This window comes from Grammomys surdaster, unplaced genomic scaffold, assembly GCF_004785775.1.
Source record: "Grammomys surdaster isolate TR1022 unplaced genomic scaffold, NIH_TR_1.0 199, whole genome shotgun sequence".
Lineage (NCBI taxonomy): Eukaryota > Metazoa > Chordata > Mammalia > Rodentia > Muridae > Grammomys > Grammomys surdaster.
The window spans coordinates 1,010,787-1,032,781 of NW_021604644.1; the positions used below are offsets into that span (position 1 = coordinate 1,010,787).

The 21,995-nt window shown below is 37.2% G+C and overlaps 1 protein-coding gene across 2 annotated transcripts in view; it reads left to right on the top strand.

The window, feature by feature from the left end:
- The window catches only part of Erp44 (endoplasmic reticulum protein 44), a 91,489-nt gene that overhangs the window by 26,174 nt on the left and 43,320 nt on the right, over nucleotides 1-21,995 (top strand). For both annotated transcript variants that reach the window (XM_028770275.1, XM_028770274.1), the window contains exons 2-4: nucleotides 6,699-6,771; nucleotides 8,749-8,788; nucleotides 13,002-13,117. In XM_028770275.1, the coding sequence (XP_028626108.1) occupies nucleotides 6,699-6,771; nucleotides 8,749-8,788; nucleotides 13,002-13,117 (229 nt within the window). The remainder of the gene's footprint in view (nucleotides 1-6,698; nucleotides 6,772-8,748; nucleotides 8,789-13,001; nucleotides 13,118-21,995) is intronic.

Here is a 21,995-nt window from a genome sequence, read left to right on the forward strand (position 1 = left end):
TCTCTTGGCATATATGTGCAGATATTTTTTCAAGAATATAACTCAAATGAACAGTGCTGTGTAGTAATTGGGAGGCCACCATACCTTGAACATTGTCTCCTCACTACAGCTACCACTCTATCTCCAGGTTCCAGGCTGTGTGCAGGAAAAGAATGAAGTTGTGATCTTGGCTTTTCTCCAAATTCCTACTCTTTGTTGATTGTTCAGAGTTTGGGTTCTAGAAGAACAAATGTGAGTTTTCAGAAAGTAATCCACACATTAAGAATCTTATTTCCAGCCATGAAAATCATTTTATACTAAGAACATTCCCTCTGAAGTTGAGAGAATGGCATTGTTTTCCAGTTAATTTAGTTCATTCCATATTTAGATATACTGAAGACAAATAACAGAACATCAGTTTTTATTGGAAATCCATGTATGATCAAACAACATCAAAAAGTATAAATTGTAGCAACTTTTATTTCTTTGTATTTGTCCATGTCTGTTTTACTGTCTTAGTTTGATATTAGAGATCATTTTACTTATCTCTGAATTTGGGTATGTTGAAAGGGGAGAGGGGATTAAAGAACCTATCTTTCCTAATATCTGCATGTATTTTCAGTTGATGAAAAATGCTTTTATTTTTCTGATGCTTGTTCATAAATGCATATTGCTTCTGATGGTGCCAAAATAGGTTTCTTCGATACTACAAGAAGGTACCGCTGAGCAAGTTAAGGGTTAAAAATAACTTCCCAGTCTTAGACACTTTGTCCTGTTTTCCTTTTTCTTTAAACTTCTAGTTCATTATATTGCTCTTGAGAATACAAACAGTGTGAGATGTGCTTTGATTGATATCCAACTAAAAGGCCCTTCGTTCCTATCCGCTTCAGCTTCTTTCCTCCAGGGGCCTTTCAACATCTAGCTCCTTACAGCCAACTGCAAACCTTTTATGCTTTTGTTGTCCACCAGCCTAATGCAAAACTGAAAGTAAGAGTATGCTGGCATTGTAGTCAGAGAAGTGGCCTCCAGGGACAAGAAGCAGCTTTGGGACTTCAGGTGGTAGGCTGACTGTTAGAATGGATTAGAAATAGAAAAGAGTTATTGCTTGATACATCACTTATTTTTTCCTATAGGAGATGTAGTAAGGGCTTTGTAAAGGATTTTGAGAATCTCATATAAAAAGGAAAGCAACTGAAAGCTAAGAAAAATACTCTAAGCTGTTACTACAGAATGCCTGATATAAGACCTACTAACAGCAGCAATGCCACAGGGAAGAAAACATTCTCCTTTCAAGCTGTTTATGCTAGTGATTTCATGCAGAAATATCTTTTCACATTTTTTAAGGAAAAGGCTACTTTACAAAAATAGCATGTAAATTTCAAACAAAATTACAGTTTCCATTTTTCTAAAGTCAAGCAATTTACATGTCACTGTAGAATTATCACAAACTTGATTGTATTCATATTTGAGGACCACAAGTTTTGTAGGTTTAGATGAGTTTATATGCTTGTCACTAGAGTGAATACTTACTTTCTAAAGCAGTGCATTGTAAACTTTAGTGTTCATAGGAATCATCTGGAAGTTGTATTAAAATGAGGTTTGTATTCATTAGGCCTGAGCTGGAACCTCACAGAGTATCAGGTGATACCAACACTTCAGGGGCAAGGGCCACACTGAACAGTAAGGTTCTAACATCTTGGGCTTTAAACAAGCAAATGCGTCAGAAACGTTTCTTGTTTTGTAAACCACTGGTTATATATAAGATGTTCTAGTGAACCACTTAAAGCCTCGAAAACGTGTCCATGAATGTGGTTTTCACTAACAGAGAGGATATTTGATAACTACTTCTGAATAATATTTTATTAGCTCTGGGCCCTAAAACTCCTATGCCGTTTTCTCTTACCGTATAGATAGATAATATAGCTGTTGTTTTTTTCCCACTGACTAGCGTGATGTAGCTGTTATTTTGGGGGGAATAATTTACTGATGATTCTGTTTATTCTCCTTCAGCTTCATTAAGGTATAAAGATGATATGTGTCTACAGTTTACACTGCAATGTTTTGATGTATATATATTATAGAATTATTAAATCAAGCTAATTACCATATCCATCACCTTATATACCATATTTTTGTGAAGTGAATATTTGTAGTCTAATTACTTACAGTTTTCAAGTATATTATTATTAACTGGAGTCACCATGCTCTATGGTATATCTTATTGGTGGTCTGTGTGCTGGAACAAAATGTGTGTGTGAAGGGAACTGAAAGATGTTTCTGGGGGATCAAGGCAGCTTTTGGGCTGAGATGCAGAGGAGCTTCTGTGATGTGCAGGGCAGATTTAGGTCTCCAAATTTTCACCAAGCGTAGTGTTTTTTCTCTGTCAGTTTTAACCATTTCCTTCTCAAACTTGCTAAAATATTTGTAGGCTGTTCTCCTTTACCTCTTTTCTCCCATTTCTCGTCTCCAATACTCACTATAATTTTCAATATTAACAGAAATAGGCTCATTCATCTATGTAGCCATTTAGTACTTATTTGAGTGTTTTTTGTGTACAAATAGAATATGGTAGTAGATGGGTCGACTTTCAGACATTGTCTAGTAGAGGAATTAAATAACCAGTTTAAGGATAGAAATAAAATGTGATCTTTATTATGAAAGAATAATATGTTGATGTTTTATAGAAAGTCCTCTAGTTCACGAGAGAAGTAAGTCACTGTTGTCTGGGACCATTTAGAAAGTCTTTGTACAAAGGTAGCTTAGACTTAGATAACTGTTCCTAGCTATTACAACAGTAATTGTGCATGGCACAAACAAAGCATGCAGGCAGGAGAGCAATGAAATGTATTTTAGGAATTGCAAGTACTGTAAACTTCTTGGATTTTTTTAATTTATAAATTACTGGAACCGGACTATTTGTCAGTGACCTTTAAAAAGACCATACAGCAGTTCTGAGCTACTGATTTTATTCTCTTGTGCAGCCTAGTGTAGCAGGTGCATAGTGAGCTAGTGATTGGCCTGGCAGTCACAGCCTTGCTTCTCTGTTCAGTCTTACTCTGTTCTCATTTTAGCATGTCATATGAGGCGGCAATGCTCACAAATTAGGATTATGAAAAGCCATTCTCAGTTGCTCTCAGTTACTAAGGGTCTGCTGCAGTAACTGTCTATAACATTTTGCCTAAAAACTGCCTATAGAGGGAAAGGTTTTATTGAGTATATAAAATTACAAGACAACAGGCATGATTTGAGGTCTCTTAAGAAAGCTAGAGTTTATGTCTGATGGGGAGAGGGGAGAGTGAATATACATGAATATGAATTTATTTCTTGAGATAGGATTTCGCTGTCTAGCCTAAGCTGTCCTAAAGCTTGTGACCCTCCTGCCTGAGTCTCCAACGTGTAGAGATAATAAGCTTGTATTACTGCATCTGATAAAAATGTGTGCTTACCATAACTGTAGTTCATTTTAGTTGGAGTGTGGGGTATTGATGAAAAGCAATAGGATGTAATTCAGGAGGTAAGGTGCAGCTAGTTTGTGAGTGGCCCTAAATGACTGGTAGATCAGTTAGACTTTTGTGCAGTAGACAGAAAACCCTTGGAGGTTTGTTGTCAGAGGAATTGCTATACATGAAGCTCTATTCAGAAAGATTAGTCTGGCCTCCATGGGAGACATTCAACTTAGGGAGACTACTACTACTACTACTTCCCACTGAAAATATTTTTGGATAGAAACTTCTGGTAATAATGAGCTAGGAAGTTCTATTTATTTTTTAAATTATGTACAATTCATATAAAACTATTTCAAATAATTTATCTTCAACATTATTGCTGAGTTATTCTTCGTTCTAAAGAAGGTCCTCATGTGCGTCTTTCAAAAAGAGTAACTGCACCGAGGCTTAGCACTGGGTGACAGAGCACTCTCATGTTACAGTAGTGAGGACAGATATGGATTAGTATTATAACAGTTAAAACAACCTAATGTTGAGAGACTGGTTAATAAAAACATTTTCCAAAATTGACTTCTGAAATATTTCACTTTAGCATGTAATCATCATTCAGTATAATGGCTAATCTGTAGTATAGTTTAATTTCTTAGTAACTCCTATTGACTGACTACTTTTTCAGATATTTTTCTATTCCCACACTATTCAGCCCACTGAACTATTGAGAAAGGAAAGACATTTTCTACCAAGAAAACCAAAGCTTAACAGAAGTGGGGTTGGTCAAAGGATGATTGTGTAGTAGCTTAGAAGAGGGCACCTAAGCAGAGTAGGCTGTGTGTACAGAGAGAAGCAAGAAAGTGGGGCCTGGTTGAGACAGGATCTAGGTGGCTCTTTAAGTACTGGCTTCAATAGCCAGACAGGTGGCCTTGGAGGAAGATAGGGAGGGTAACTAAAGGAAAGATATTGTGGTTTCCGCAAGTGCCCCAGTTTTAAAACCCTTTTAGGTAATGCCGAAGAAGCTCTTACAATTGGAAGCTTTTAAAAAAATACTGTTCCCCTCTCCCTCCCTTTTTTCCCCACATGAATACACTTGGTGTGGAGGTCAGAGGACATCTTGTGAGGGTTCTCTTTTTCTACCATATAGGCTCCAGAGATTGAACTCAGGCCATCAAGCTTAGTGGCAAGTACCCTTTAACCACTGAGCCATCTGACTAGCTCTGTTGAAAGATTTTTAAATACTGAGTTTTGTGCACCAGCCCAAAGAATGCCTTTCGGTTTGTACGATCATGTCACTATACATCTCAGATGGAATTGCTTAACAGTAGATATACCTAATGTGTGTTGAAGAAATTATCTAATACATCGAAGAATACAGTTAGAGAACGCTCTCCATTGTTGCATTAACAACAAAAAGTGACATAATGAACTGAAGGAAATAACTGTACAATACTTTTGAGTTTGTGTCTATACTTATATATATTGTCTGTTACATCTGTAATATTTCACCATTAGACACTGTGTTTTCCATAACTATTAAGATCTGCTATTTAAAATTATCCCCTCCCACCTGTCTGCTGTGTGAGTGTGTGTGTGTGTTTCTAATTTATTTTTCACAAGTTAAAATGTTTACTTCAAGTATAGTGATTCCTCTCTTCCCTTCTTGCCCTCGGCCCACTTGTCTTTACTTCATGTGAACTCTGCGTTTGAAGCATAAAAGTATTTGCTCATGAGTCTTTATTTAGCCCAGGACTGGTAGAAAGAGAAATAATCCATCAGTCTGGTGGAGCTTGGTAAAAATTCAAGAAAACTTCTCATACTGCACATTAATAGAAATGTTAATGCTAATAGGAAACCCCCCTCTACTCCCCAGAGGGAAGAGAGACTTGGGTCAGAGGCAGTTTTTTTTTTTCTTCTTCTTCTTCTTCTTCTTCTTCTTCTTCTTCTTCTTCTTCTTCTTCTTCTTCTTCTTCTCCTCCTCCTCCTCCTCCTCCTCCTCCTCCTCCTTCTTCCTTCCTTCTTCCTTCCTTCTTCCTTCCTTCTTCTTCCTTCTTCTTCCTTCTTCTTCCTTCTTCCTTCTTCTTCCTTCTTCTTCCTTCTTCTTCCTTCTTCTTTCTCCTCCTCCTCCTCCTTCTCTCCCTCCTTTCCTTCCTTCCTTCCTTCCTTCCTTCCTTCCTTCCTTCCTTCCTTCCTCCATTTCTTCTTCTCCTCCTCCTTCTCTTCCTCCTCCTCCTTCTCCTCCTTCTTCTTGTTCTTGTTCTTCTTGTTCTTCTTGTTCCTCTTGTTCTTCCTCCTCCTCCTCCTCTTCCTCTTCTTTTTCTCTTCTCCTCCTCCTCCTCCTCCTCTTCCTCCTCCTCCTCCTCCTTCTTCTTTTTTTGGCTTCTTGTAACAAACCCAGCTACCAGCTGAATGCCAGTTTCATCTGTTGCATATGTCCTAGTACAGTGCTTTTAAATAGTATTCCATGCTAGCATCAACATGCATGCCTGCCTGCCTGCCTGCCTGCCTGTCTGTCTAAAATTGAGTTATTGGTGAGTTAGTAAAGTTTGAAATATCATATTATAAGAAATAAGTGTCCATGTAGTAGCATCCAAAGGAGTATCTGGCAGTGATTTGACTAGATTCTGATGTTAGTTTCACTTACTGTAAAGCAGTGATTCAGTGGATGAATTTTCATGTATAAATTCTACTTTGAACAAAAGGTCCCCTGGCAGCAGATACATTGAATTAAAGATGGAATTTAAGAGCAAATATTGCTTACTAAAATGAGTAAAACTTTGCTACTTTGGTTTAAAATTTTATCTTTTCTCTGCATTGCAGTTTTTGGGTTAGATTCTCTTTGATGAGCTAGAACTTGGACCTCCACCTTAAAGTGAAAGTGAAAACATTGTTTTTCTTTTGGTATCTGACGCACAGCACATCATTATCACAGACAATGAAAGCAGTACAAGCTCTACAGGCAGGCCCACCAGGCTCTGTCTGAGATGTGTGCCGGTTATAGTCACTGAGCTTAGTTCATATCAGGGCTTTCAGAATGGCTGGATAAATTCATAATTTTCCTACTTATTTACAAACTGTTTGGAAGTGTAAGAATTCTTTGACCAATTTTAGGCTGGGGAAGTTAATATTTCTATTTTATTGGCCTAATCAAGATTAAGATAGCTAATAATGATTAAAATCAATTGATAGATGATTTTCTAAAAACAAGTAGAGTCAACTTTATTAATGTTTTAGACTACCTTATTTTTATGGAATTGTTAATTTTACATTTTTAAATTTCAGGTAACTTCGATTTTTACACCTATAACAGCTGAAATAGCAAGTCTTGATTCAGAGAATATAGATGAAATTTTAAGTAAGTATCTTGAATTTTTTTAAAGTATGTTTTCTTCTCTATAAATAATTTATAAATAAAATTTCAGTTATCTATAGTAGATATTAATTAAATGGCTTATTTTCCAATCTTTTTAATAACATCCAGTTAAGTTCAGTAATTGTTGTAGTGATTGTATTGTTTGCTGATACTGTGATTATAGATAGAATTAAATTGGGGGATATTCTGATTTTTGCAGATACTAAAGAAAAGCTCAAGGTATGGTTGATATGGTGGGTGATTACAATATAGGAGATTTTAAAATGTGTGCAGTGTCCATAAATTCTACTTCTTAAAAAAAAAAAAGCTAAAAACAAAAATGCCATGTCACTGGTTAGTATATAACCAAATCCAAAAGTATTTGAGATGAAGAGGAAATAAAAGTACCTACATTGGTTTATGTTTGTGGCTTTAAATGTGAAAAGAATCCATTGCCACCTCATGAGCTCTCTAGAGCAATATCTATATACCAGGTATCAGAAAGACACAGATAGCTTATTAATATCTGTGCTGCTTGGGCAGCTTCAGTTCCTGGCAGAAGCTGCTGAAATGCACCTAATTTGCATTTCTGTGTGATGGTGGGGCTTCTGATCCAGAAACCAGTTTGTGAATCACAGCTTGAATGAACATGCAAGTGAACCGAAAATGTGAGAGGTAAAGGGGAAGGAGCTTGAAGTATGCACTGTTATCCCTGTCACCTTCCAGATTCTGAAACACCTTTGTATATTGTTTTCATGAGTTCTGGAAGAGGTTTTTATTGTTGTTGTTAAATTTGTTTATCATTTTGCAACCCAATATCAGCCCTTCCTCTTCTCCTAGTACCCCCTCATGCAAGTCCTCTCCCTATTCCCCTTAGAAGGAGAAGCCCCCGTCTGGGTGTCAGTCAACCACACACAAACACACACACATCATGTCACTGCAGGACCAGGCACATCCTCTCCCACTGATGCTAGACAAGGTTGTCCTTTTAGGGTTGTGGGATTGACAGGCAGGCAACAGGCTCAGGGACAGCCCCGGCTCCACTTATTTGGGGACCTTGCTGAAGACCAAGCTGCTCATCTGCTGCATACGTTCAGAGGGCCAAGGCCCAGCCCATGCTCACTCTTTGGTTGGTGATTCAGTCTCTGGGAGTCCCTGTCCTCCTCAGGTCTCTCATTTTTTCTCCCAACTCTTCTGTAAGATTCTCCGAGCTTTATCTACTGTTTGGGTGTGTCTCTGCATCTCTTTCCATTGGCTGCTGGGTAGAGCCTCTCAGAAGACAGTTATGCTAGGTTCTTATCTGTGAGCATAACAAAATATCATTAATAGTGTCAGGGATTGGTTCTTGCCCATGGGATGGGTCTCAATTTCGGGCAGTCACTGGTTGGCCGTTTAAGTTTTTCTGACTTGGATTTAATCAAAAAAAAGCAATACTGTGTCTTTCTCCGGTCTTCACATCCTAAGATTCAAACAATAGTGAGATTTTCTGTGATAGAGTATTAAGTGGGTAGGGATCAGGAAAAATGGACTTTATAATGCAGCAAGGTAGATTTCTAAGAATGGAACATAGTTACCTATGTCTGTCCAGATCTCTTCAGGGAAAGAATTCTCCTCACAGAACTGGTTCCCAGTTACTGTGTGTATGAAATATTTAAAACTGGATTATTAAGTAAGCTCCAGACCATCCTCCTTTATGAGAATGGATTGCTTAGTTTACATTCCTGACCAAGATTTGATTTCTTTTTTGCCTTATATTCATTTGAGACCTAGTGAATGTATATCTATCAATGGAGGGTGTGGAGAAAGTGTTAAGTTATATATAAGCCAACCTTCCCCTTGTGTGGCTTTCTTGATGAGTTGGTAACTATTATCGTGAAGCTTTATTGGCTGTTTATAAATGGAAAATATCATGATGAAAATTATATTTTTAAATATGTCAATATAGACACAAATAACTTTGGTTTTGTTTTTTAATTTCAGATAATGCTGATGTTGCTTTAGTAAATTTTTATGCTGACTGGTAAGTAATCTTGTTTTAGTTTTGGGGTTGGTTTCATCTCTCTTTTCTTCTTTCCTTCCTTCTTTCCTTTTCTATTTTCTCTGTACATGAGAATGGGGCACAGATTAGAAGTCAGGATATAGGCGTGGCAATTTTATAAGAATAATGTTGATATTTTTCAACTTACATACTTTTTCCAGGAGGCCTGTAGTTCTTGCTCTGAATCAGATCTTTTCTTTTGTCTTTATATGGTACCAGGGACCATCTACTTCTTTTTACTTCAGGTTGATTGTCCCTTATCTGAACTGCTTTGACTCAGAATTGTTTCATTTTTTTTGGAGTATGTACATAGACTTTTAGCACTTGAGTGTTTTTAATTCAAAAATTCAAAGCCTAAACTATTCCAATATCTGAAACCTTTTATCATTTGCAATTTCAGACTTTTAAATTAGAAATGTTCAACTTAGGTATTGTTTTTTAATCTGTAATGCCCCACCAAACTGACTTTGAGGGCAGAAACAGTGTCTTACTAGTATTTCCAAAATCTAGAACATATGTTTGAAGTCTGCTAAAGAATGTGTGATAGAGACAGGAATAAGGGAGAATTAACTGAACGGCAATTTGAAGCGTGGGCATCATTGTTTTCATCCACTCCCTAAAAGGTTTATTACCTGCAGCTGCCACCTCTCTGTTTGGGCCATGCATGGCCCTGTAGCTACCTTAGTTTCCTGTGACAGTTGTCCTCCATTGGTTTTCTGTGCCTCTAGTCTTACATGTTTCCACAGTATTCTCTGCAGTATAAGGCAGAGTTTATATATTATAGATTTATATATCTTCATATTACGTAGTTTTACAATATTCTCCACAATATAAGGCAGATTTCTTCCCTACAGTGCAGATTAATTTCGTTCATACTGTACCTTAAATCTCCTTAATTTTGGGGTTAAAATGTAAGCTCCTTTCCTTGACCTAGAAGGCCCCTCATGTTGCATCTCTTGCTTCTGCTCTCATACTCTGCTTGCCACTCCAAGCTTTTCTCAGTTTCTGTGAAAACGTGTACTCTCACACTGTTCTCCTGCTGTCTTCCCACTGGGGGGTCACTTCCTGTTCTCACTCACTTCTTGTTAGCCACCTTTCAAATCTTAGGTTAAGAGCCACTTTATTCCAGTCATCTTTATATATAAGTGTTCCTACCCTCCTTTTAAGTCAGATTAGGAAACCTTGTATATGTCCAGTTTGTAATAATTCAGCATGAATTTTTAATTTTACTATTGTGTAAAAATTATATCCACCAATAGAAACTGGACTTTAAATTGTGACGCTGCCTGGGCTAGTGACATGCAGTATGTATTCCGCCTGTGGGAGACTGTGATGACAAGGTCTAGCTCCCAGGCAGACAGTGGTTTGTGAGGGCGAAAAACAAATACTCTGTACTGTGCTGTTTCTGAGCTGTGCTGTGTGAAGGATAGGCATAGTTAATGCGTTTATGCCTTAAGATATTTTCAGTTCACATTACATCCCTGGACTTAGTTCTTTTGTAAGTCAGGAAGCATCTGTATTTCCAATAGCCCAGGCTTACTCAGCTAACGCCTTATTCCCAAATACTATCTTTGCTTTGTGGAGATAGCTATCATAACTGTACTTTAAAAGGATGTACTTTGTTCATCCTTATGTACTTAGTTGCCTCATAAGCGCATAACAGTGACTCCTGGTTGAATGTGCAGATGTTTGATAGTAGTGTTTAAAGATCTTTAATAAAAAGCTGAAGATATACTGAAAACTACTATTTATAAAATGTATAATGGAGCTATAATTTTTAAGGCAAATTAGGATTAATATTAGTCATTACATTTGGTAGAAGATTATCTAGGCCAAACTTTACAGGTAAGGAGGCTATGATCTAGAGTTCACAAAGTACTCTTTGCTCTTTTGCCTTTACCTGGATGACCTGATCAGATTAGCACAGGGCAAATTAGAATGCAGTGTTCTTGACTGAGGAATTCTGAGTACATGTTGCTAGCTTTGTTACAAAATATGAGTTGGAAAAGTGGACTGTAGCAGTTACTTGAGAAAACATACCAACTAAAGAATTTCTTCCACTATTAATGGTGAATGAGTCTTCCTTTTTTTTAATGCAGAAAACCTGAGTAATTTGCTGATAGGCTTGCTGTGTTTGCTTTCAAAGGCTAGACTTTGTTCTCTTAGTTGGCTGTCTTATGTAACTGCCTAGAACTACTGTAATGCCTCAGAGTAGTAGACTACAGTAGGTATTAGTAAAGCTGTGGATGTGGCAAGCTCTACATATATTGCTTTAAGACTCAGGATTGCCCTGCAGGTAGATATTGTAATTCCTATTTTAGATTTAGAAAGTTGAGGTTCAGAAAGACCATCTGCTTAGTAAGTGGTAGATCTGGGATTTAAAGTCAGGAATCTCTAAATCTAAAGCTTACTTCTTTTCCACTAAATCATAATTGTAAATGACCCAAAATGTCTCCGCAAGACTTTTATCTCTTTAGTTGATTTGTTAAGGATTGTTTAAGCTCTAGGTTGGAGCTCTAGGTTGGAGATTACGTTCAGTAGACCATGAGAGTCTTTTAATAGATTTATTGGCTCTGTTGTGTTACCTGTGTAAATGTAGCATTTACATGCACATGAAGGTGCAGTGATACTAGAATTGACCTGTTATTTCTCTTTCCCATTTAGATTTTTAGTAGTTAAGCTGATACTATTTTAAACATGAATCTGCTTAAGAACTTAACTGGACAGTAACACTGGACAGTCCGGAGAACTCTTGATATGAGTCTTCCTTTGCTCCTGAGCCAGATGCCTTTCATCAGTTCTTTACCAGGCCACATCTAAAGTTTTCAGAACCATAGTCGAACCTTGTCTATGCCTTCTTCTGCCCTCTACCTAGTCTTATTTTCAGAAAATTTTAAGTACTCACAGACCAGGGGTTCCAGTTGCTCTAGCTTTTGAATTTATCAGCTTGCTCGTTTAACAGACATCTATTGAATGCTTACTAGAATATGTAGTCAAATAAGACACGGTCCATGATGTCCACAGACCCTTCCTACCTATCCCAGACGGGAGATTTAAGATGCTAAAGAGGAAAGAACCACTTGAAAGCAGGAGTCTGAAGATACAGATTGTGTCTCCTTGATATATTCTAGGACATCTCCTTAGGAAGTCAGGTGAGTAGGCTAGAGAGAAATACAAAACAAATAGGGAGGAGGTATAATTCTGCATCCTTGCATATATTCTTTACTGGATTGTTGCCAATCTGTGTAAGATCACACATGGATTTATGGGCTTCTTCCAGTGAATGTCTTGGTACATAAGGGCAATTACAGTGTTTCATAATATCCTCTTCCATACCTTTTCCCATGAAATGTCCATTTTCCCCTGCCAGTTGTATGTGTACACTTTCTTCTTTATCCCCCTCAGGTCCATTTAATCACCCACACTTAAGTATTTCTGAAGTGTTGGCCTATTGAGGGGCAGTTAGGATTAGAAGTAACAATTTCCTGGAGTAATTGTAGCTATTTTCCCTGAAATAGGTGTGGGAGGGAACATGGTCAGGAAGTCTTTAGGAATTTGAATATCTGCTTCTGGACATAGTATGTTTATGTTTACAGACACAAAGACCTATTTTAATGTGAGGTTATATTTTGAAGAGAAAACACAAATTATATGCCATATATTCTTTTATAAGAACTTTTATTTAGTATGTTAACTTATATCTGAGATTGATGAAGTAGCCATGTGTCTGTAATAAACTAAGTACATCATAAACTAATGAAGTAGCCAGCATTTGCAATAACTCACAGTTCCAATAACATGGAAATGTGTTCATTGTCCAGAGAAACTGATTTCTTTTTTTTCTGTAAACACTCAAATCTCAGCAGTGTAGGTTAGAGGCATGCTGCAGGCTTGTGTCTTGGCCTCTGGGAAGGATCCACGGCTATATGCGTCGTAACACTGGCAGTTAGTCATGAGGCAGAACAGCAAACCAACTTGATATTTTACATGATATTGAATTAAAGAGTACAGTTTTTTAATTCAGGTTGCTTTCCTCTCATTCACTGACAGACTTCAGAAACATGATTGAGTTGAAGGTGTGATTGCCTCACACTTTGTTTATTGAACGGATACTAAACATCAATGAGTGATAACTGAAGTAAGATCCTGTGCCTTCTGGGTTTCCCTGCTAATTGGTGTGCTTGTCTGTGTGTAGGTGTCGTTTCAGCCAGATGTTGCATCCAATTTTTGAGGAAGCATCTGATGTCATTAAGGAAGAATATCCAGATAAAAATCAAGTAGTGTTTGCCAGAGTTGATTGTGATCAGCACTGTAAGTAACTGAGTAGGAAGTCTGGAAGAAATTGTCCTAATCCTCCTCTGCACATGCACAAACTTTTCTTTTTTCAAATGCCCTGGTTTCAGTGAAGATGAAATCTAAAAAGGATTGGGACCTAGGATAAATTCCTAATATCTCATCTTTTGTGTCTTTTTAACTCCATGTTGCCTCTGTAACATTTGTGGGATTTTGTTTTGTTTTAATTACAATACAGCAGTTCAAATATATAGGTAACAAATTATAACTAACTATATTTTCTACCAAAGCAAATGCTAAAAGCAATAAATACAATTGAACTATAGTTTTGGAAGACAAATGGAGGGTTTTTTTACTCTGAGAAGCATGCAAAAATATAATACTCAATTTAAATAAGACTAAAATATGGTGTTCATTTAAAATAAGACAGTGTCAGATTTTATTGTGTTTCTATTTGTTATTTTAAAGATTCTGCAAAGACTGGCTTTGTAGTTGGAGTGTAATTAGCTGTAATTACTATTAAATTATTTTTAAAAACTTTGGTTAGTCTCTCTAAAAATCTTTTTTTTTGAGTTTTGTTTGTTTGTGGAAACTCTCTGCTTTTTAATATAAATAGAAATAATTTCTAAGTTGGACTAATGAGCTAGCAGTTTGTGCTCCTCCCAAGTGCTCTGTACCCAGCTTTCCCTTCTTAGAGCTAGTTGACCTAGGTAGGTCTCCCATTGGATGGAATCTTAGCTCATCTTTGCACTGTGAGTTCCTCGTCAGCACTTTCTCTTTTACTTTTTCTTGTGCTCCCAGTTGTAGAGAATTAACAACTTACTAATCTTTATATGTCATACATTTGACAGTTTCTAGAAGAAAAGCTTGGTTGTATTGAGTTCTTGGAAAGTTACTATAAACAAAACCATCTCCTATTCTTCAAATTTCCTGTCCTTTATATTTGACCTACTGATTGCTGTTATTCTGCTCCTGAACATGTGGTCAGTCTGTCTGTCTGTTTGAACCATTTTTCCAGACAAAGAAATAGAAATAAAGTGGCTTAACCAGTGGTGCACAGCTTAGTATACACTAAGTCGGAAGAATTAGAATCCTGACTGACCAAATGCCTCCCTCCATAGGGCAGTTTTCTTCTTCTCTGTTCCATTCAGACAGCATTGTGAGGATCTTCTGGCACTGCTCGATGCTGAATACAAAAGCATTTTCTAACAGCATATCATTTCAAACTATCATAAACCATATGCCATATTTCTGTCTGTTAGGATTCACAGCTGGATTAAATAAAGAGGGCAATAAAATGTAGGTAGATGCATAGATGTCTCCACACTGCTTTCTTCCTTCGCTGTTATTGACAGCAAGATAGGCTTTGTGGGCTCAGTGTTCAGATCTTCCTATTCTTTTTGTATTTAGCTAGAGGTTACAATGCAAATGAGTCTCTGAGTCCCTACCAGCAGTGATTTGAACCATTGTGCTTTCAAACTTGAAGCCATGGGGGAGAGAATTAGTTATTTCTATGCTTGAACTGTCTGTGTACATCATTTATGCTATATTTTAAACAGATAACTTCTAAAATGAATCACATTATTATAAGTTTCTTGTTAATTGAGGAACTTTTCCAATACAGCCATATAGTTCAGTTGTTGTTTTTAACCCATTATTGTTTACTCTTGAAAGTTACATCTGTAGTGTTAAGTCCTTCCTAAATAGGTTTCTTGTTTAGATAACTTTTCTTTTAAAAGATAGGACTTATTGGCAACTTATTTATGTTTTGTGATATTTTCACTTTTTTTGGTGTTTTCTTTAATCTTGTAAGATGTGCTCTACTCTTTCTAGTTTGTATGGGAAAAGTTCTGAGCTGGGATAGCGTTAGGAATTCTGTGGTCTGGGGAGAAGAACCTGTTGGTGAGAACACCCTCTGCTAGGCTTGCTTTCTGTAACAAAGTATTATTAAGATACAATTGGCATGTGAACCCCAAGTTTAAAATGGAACAGTGTAAGCTTTGGTATATGCTTACTCCATGGTTTATCTCCACAGCTAAGATTCTTGCCATCTCTTTAAATTCCCATTGTACCTTTTATGGACTTCCCACCCCAGCTACTCACACCTTTAGCAGATCCCTTTTTTGGTCATTTTCTAAAATTTTATGTAAGCAGAGTCATACAGCATGTGTGCTTTTCTTCTCTTTTTGCTTGGCTTTGTTATTGTGAGATTATTCCATGTTGTATGGTGTTATTATTTTAAAGATTTTTGTTTTTGAGACAGGGTCTCACTGTGTAGCCCTGGCTGGCCTCAAACTCATAGATATCACCCACCTCTTGACTTTGGAGTTCTGGGATTAAAGGCATGCACCACTATGCCTGGTTCATTTGTTTTTAATATTCAGTGACACTCAGTTGTAGGGTGATAGTATTGAGCTTGAGAATGTTTTCATACTTTTCATATGACAGTTATATATTTTTGATAAAGTATCTATTAAAATTGCACACATTTTTGTTGAATTATTTTCCTGTTGTGTGTGTGTGTGGGGGGGATTTATATGAGTCTTAATCCTGTTGTAAATGTATTGTTTGCAAATATTTTTTCCCATTCTGCTTGGTGCCTTTTTTTTTTAATTGAACAGAATACCTGTAACATACAGTTGGCACCCAGGCTGTGCTTCTTTGTAGCTCCAACCGTGTTACATATGTTTGCATTGTTTTTTATCCAGTCTCGAGATTGCCTTATCTTGTGAAATGCTGTAGCCCTTGCCAACTGCCATTCTGCTTTCTACTTCTAGAACATGAACATTCTAGATATCCTGCGTACATGAAATTGGATAGCATCTTTGTCATTCATTTTGCTTGGCATGATAAAGATTTTCCCTATGGAGATCTTTAATAAAGCAACTCTGAGATGATCCTTGTTCATATTGCTTTATTTGCTGGAGGATGTGAGCGCATACACTTCATTCTGGGTGAACTAGGGATTGTATACCTCTTGAGAGAAGGAATACCCAGGAAGGGGAAGGTCATTGGCTGAAGAGTTAAGGTACCAAAATGCCCCGATTAGCATGGAGAAACATTGCAGGTATTTATGCAATGTGACTGAGTGCCCAGGGTTCCTCTCAGTGGAGTATCATGGTTGCAGGTACAGAAACAGGTAGGAATAGACTCCTGCTGTTTTAAAATTCTGAGATTCCTAGGATCTGAACTCATTCAAACTTACCAGTTCTTAAGCCTGTCTGGTAGCACAGTCCCACATGCCGTACAGTCAGGACTAGTTCCTTGTCAAGGCATTTGTTACAATTTTTCTTTTAAAGTGGTATATTCCAGTGTTTATTATAAGTGTATAACATATACAATAATGAAAGTTATATGAATCTAGTTTTGCAAAATATTTTATTGTACTAAAACTTAAAGGAAATACTTTCTTTTTGTTTGGATTTATTCAAGTTGCCAAAATCACTGCTTAGCATGTAGTCATTCCTAAGTATAAAAGGACTTGAATACAAGCACTATAGTGCGATAATTGATGAGATAGCCAAGACAGCTACTAAGTGACTAATGGGCAGGCAGTAAGTACACGCAGTGTATGCGTTGTGGATATGCAGTGTATGCAGTGTAGATATGCAAGATAGAGGAAGACCTAGTGCACCAGTCTGAGGAATTAAGACATGACATTTTATCATTACATTCAAAATGGTGTTCAGTTTCATAGTTTATTTCTTGAATTTTTATATAGTATTTTTGGCTGCAGTTGACTATGAATGTGAACCTATTATATAGCACATTTTGCTTATCCATCATCTTATATTTCTGTTAGTATTGCATGAGTGTTTCAGCTTTCTTATATTTTTGCTAACAGTATGTGTACTATTAATGATATATATATGTGTGTGAGTGTATACACTCACACACATATATATACAGTAAGTTTTTGAGAGTACCTATTATGTAATGGATATGAGGTGATATGGTTGGTTTGCATTTCCTAAAGCTTACTGATGTTGAATATCTTTATATATGTTTGTTGGTTATTAAAGACATGTTCATTTACTTAGTTTTTACATCAGTTTTTATTTTCTTTCTGTTATTGAATAGTCAAAGCTCTTTATATATTCTGGATATTAAATCTTTATCATGTACATGATTTTCAGATATTTTTGTCATCTTGCAGATTGTCTTTTTAGTTTGTTTGTTATGTCTCTATGCATAGTTTTGTTCTTTCAGTCCTGTTGTAGTCTAATTTATCTGTTTTTACATATTTTTTTGCCCATGTTTTAGGTATCATAGCTAAGAAATCGTAGCAAATCCAATGTCAGTAAGCTCTCCTGTACTTTAATACCTTTCCAGTCTTAGGCCTTATGTTTAGGCCTTTGGTACTTTTTGGCTTAAATTTTATGTGTGGAGTAAGGTAAAAGTCTAGCTTTATTTTTGTGTATAAGGTATCCAGGCTGTCTGGAACCATTTGTTGAAGAGATACCTCCTGAACCAATTAGATGGTGCTGATTGATTTGCTTATAAAGCAGCAGACAATGAAGTATGTGGTTGTGTATTTCAGGTTCTCTCTTCTGTACCATGATCTCTGTCAGACAGTTTCATTGTATCTCTATGATAACTCTTGGAATATGGAAATGTGATACTTCAATTTTGTTCAGTTTTGCCTTTTGTTGTTGTTTTCAGCTTTTTTATTACACTTATTTGTTTTCTTTTTATGTATTGTACATGCCACAGCATGCATGTTGAGGTCAGAGGACAACTTGGAACAATCAGTTCTCTTCTACCATGTGAGTCTTGGGGATTAAACTCAAGGTGTCAGGCTTAGTTACAGTCACTTTTATTCCCCTCTCCCCACCTTTTTACACTGTTTTAAAAGTAAAATATACTTAGCTTATTTCCCCCATCCCTCTCTACCCTCTGTCCCTTTAATCACCCCACACTCCATTCATGGCTTTTTTTTTCTGTAATTTTGTTGGCTATATATTTGCAAAAAATATATAAATGCAAATGGGCTGAGTCTGTTGAGATTTAGGGTTGACCATCTGATGCTGGATAACCAATTAGGGAACTCATCCCTGAGGAAGACTAATTTCCCTTTTTTGGACTGTCATTAATTGCCTGTAGCTCTTTAAGGAGTGAGGTCCCATGAGTGTCCCCTTTCTATGATAGTATTTTGGTGTTTTCCTTGTTTAGGTCTTGTTCAGGCAGTCATATTGCTCTAGGTATCAGATAGAGCTTTTTTGTTTCTAGGAGACCATCTCACAGCAGACTTCCTAGTCCTTTGGCTTTTTATTATTTTTCTGTCTCCTCTTCTACAGTGTCACCTGGGCCTTGGGTACAAGAGCTGTGTTGTATCTGTAACCATTGCGCTTTGGTGTTTTGTTTGTTTGTTTGTTTGTTTGTTTGAGAGGGTTCCTCTAAGTAGCCCAGGCTACCCTGGGGCTTAAAATGTAGCCCAGCTTCAGATGGTCAACCCTAAAATCACATACATAAAGGAAACTCAACAGACGCAGCACATCACATTCATATATGTGAAAAGTTTCTAGTTAAATCAACTGGTGAGCTCGCTCTGTGAGTGCTCACATGGATTTCAGCGTGTTCTTACATTGCCTCAGCTGTGTTCACCACAGTCTTTTGAGTTAACTAGAAGTATTTATTCAACAAGAGCTTATATGCCTATTCTCTGTAGTGACGGGTGACAGGTCCTAGAGATACAACAACAAACTGAAGTTGGGGTAACATGCACTCGTATGCTGTGATAACTTCTCTGGTGGGGCGGTATTAAATATTGTGATGCGTTATATTAATAAGCATAGCGTACTCTAATGCAGTAGGAAAGCCTTCTATGAAGGTATGATGCAAAACCTGAAGGAAAAGTAGTACTTCCGTTGTAAGCTCACACTGTATGGTGACAGGTATGCCTCTGAGCAAGACCTCACTACGGTGTGGCAGGTATGCATATAGGTGACGTCTCTCGGAGTTAAATCTTGCATAGTCCATTTGGGGACATTTTTGTAAATGCTGTGTTACACTTTTTTAATCAGTCCACTTTAAGATTGAGGATGAGGTGAGATTATAAAGTGGAGAAACAACAGAATTACAAGCCAGTGTAATTGGCACTTAATAAAAAATAAAGCATCACATGAGTATTTTAAAGAAGCTCTTGAAAAAGGCAGTCCACCTACTCATCCCTTAAAACGAGTGGGAAAGTCTTCTCTAGAAGTTGCCCCCTTTCTGCCATTTTGTTGGTTTATCTTGAAAATTCATTTCAGTGAGTATTTCTAGGAGCCACTTATTTGGTTTGCTGCTTGTCTTTCCTTCTGTCTCCTTTCCTACCTACTGGCAACTCAGGCAGCTTTCTGTTTTGCCTTTACCTCACTTTCTCATGTACCCTTCTTAGTAAGGACATTGTGTGAAAGGTTCAGTTCCGTGCTGAGAACTTGGTAGGCCGAGTAGTTCCACCCAGTCGGCACTTTAGTTTCAGGTATGAACGGCACATGTCCTTGTTTATCTTCCCTCTGTTCTCTGCACAGCTGAAAGGTTCAGTAGATGAGCTGGACTTTCATTAGGAAGCCCACCAACTGTTTAATTTTATTGCAATCCCAATGTAGAACTTATACTTCACTTTTAAGCTCCTAAAATGCTTCATTTGCTATACTCATTGTAGGAAATGGATGAACTATAAGGAAAATAGGGAAAGAAAAAGGAAAATGAAGTCATGGCTGCTAGAAAAGAGGCAGAAATTGAGCTCAGTCCTAGCTGTTTCTGTCCCCAAGCTGACAGAAGAACAGGTATCCTTACTGGTCCTACAGAAGAGCAGGACGTCAGGTCTTGTTTTTGCAATCATTCTGACGGTTACCCTCCTCTTCTCTGTCTAGAGGACATGGGGAAAACTACATCTTTAATCAGGATATATGCTGTTGTGTATCCCTTAAATGAGGTGTTAAGAATCTCAGCTTCTTATACCAAGGAACTCCAAACTGAAATATGGTTTTGGTGTATATGCTATTTGTTGGGGGATTTTAAAGCTCTTCTAAGAGTTTGTACTGTGGAAACAGGAGTAGTAATGGAAGTAGTTAAGTTAGTTACAATGACAGTAATAAAATATAAGGCCAGGTGTAGTGGCATTTATGTTCAACCTCAGCTTTTCAGAGGCAAAAGCAGATGAATCTCTGTAGGTTCAAGGCCAGCCATATAGTTTGTTAGCCTACATTGGGAATCTCAGGCTATGCATCCAGGCTAGGATACATAGTAAAACATTGTATAAATAAATAAGTAAGTAAGTAAAATGTGAGCCTTGTAAGAGTATGGGCCTCATCTCTGTAGTGGTCTTTTCCAGCTCTGATATCCAGCAGGTAGACGTGTTCACTTGTGGTTATTGAATAGATGAATGGATTATTGAATGCCCACCAATAGCTGGGGCATGACAGGTACACTAGTACTTTAAATAGATTATCTCAGGTTTCTAACAGTACATGTGAGGAGTTTCTTCTGTATTTTTCCACATCTAACTCTTCATTGATTATAAGGTACTATTTTATCTCCACATGCAGAAATTATGTGAAAGAAATTATGGGAAAGAAAACTCATTCAGAATCTCTTGTGACTTATTTGCTCAGTCAGCTTTCACATGTTTTCATGCAGTGACTGACTCACACATTGAGAGTGCTGCCAGTGCTCTTGATTAAGGAATTGTTACTTCGCTCTCTCTACAGGTTTCTGTAATTTGTCAGCACTTTCCTGTTTGACTGGCTTGAGAAGTTGCTTTATTCTCAATTAAAACATCAGTGCTAGTTAAGCAGGTTTAATTCAAGGTCAGCAAGATAGAAATGAAAACATTAATAATGTTTTTTCTATAGAGGCTATTGTTAATAATGGTGGCTGAATTGTAAGTGATTCTGTTTTCTTTATAGTTTTTTTCCAAAAGCTTTTGTCATTAGACATATTATGTATATGCATGTGTGTGCGCGTATGCACATGCTTCAAACATACTCTTGCCTCTACTATGGAGCATGAATACATGTCATCTGCAGTCGCCTCATTTGATAGTGTGGGAATAGAATTCACTATTCTGATGGCAGTGCTGCCTTTCAGTCTGGAAGGTCCAGTCAATCTGCCCCTGGTGGGACCAGGTTCTCTGCTGACCTCCAGTGGCTAGAGTCTGTATGACATTAAGCGTGGACACTCAATGTTTGTTGGTCAGTGCAGAATCATCTACCCTCTCATTAGCATTTTTGAAATGTTCTCTGTCCTTGAATTAGACAATATTCTACCACCAACTCAAGTTACTCTTATCTGTCTTTCTTCCAGTGCTACTTGAGCCTTCCTTATTTAAAATTAAGCTTTTATTAGAGCTGTACTTAAATCCTGCATAAAGAACACAAAAATATAATTGGCTCATGTGTGTAAGACAGAATTCTGTTGGTCATAGTAAAAAGAGTTGGAAAATAAACAACTATATAGAAAACCACCGAGCACTGCATCACTGGGGGAAAGTAAGCCTCAAGGTCACTTAAATTTTCTGTCTTGAATTTTGTTTTGATGGTGTTTCTTGGGGAGGATATTTGTTTTAGGTTACCATGATTTGAGAATAGGAAGAGAGATGGAAACAGCAGTAGTCCTTTTCCTGGATTCTGCAGTGAGAACCTTCTGATGAAACCATCTGCTTCCTTGGACTGACTCTGGAGAATAGTAGAGGGCCATAGATGGGACAAGAGCATGACACACTTGCCCCACTTGGAACTCTACTGAGTATTAGTGAGGCAGGTAGGAGGAATTCATCAAGGAAAACTTAGTGACCATTGAAGCACAGTACATGCTAATTTTCCAGTCAGGAAGTTGTTAACCTCCTGAAATTTCTAATTCCTTTGACATCCATTTTAACATTTGATCTATCTAGTTAATTTTTTTTTTTTTT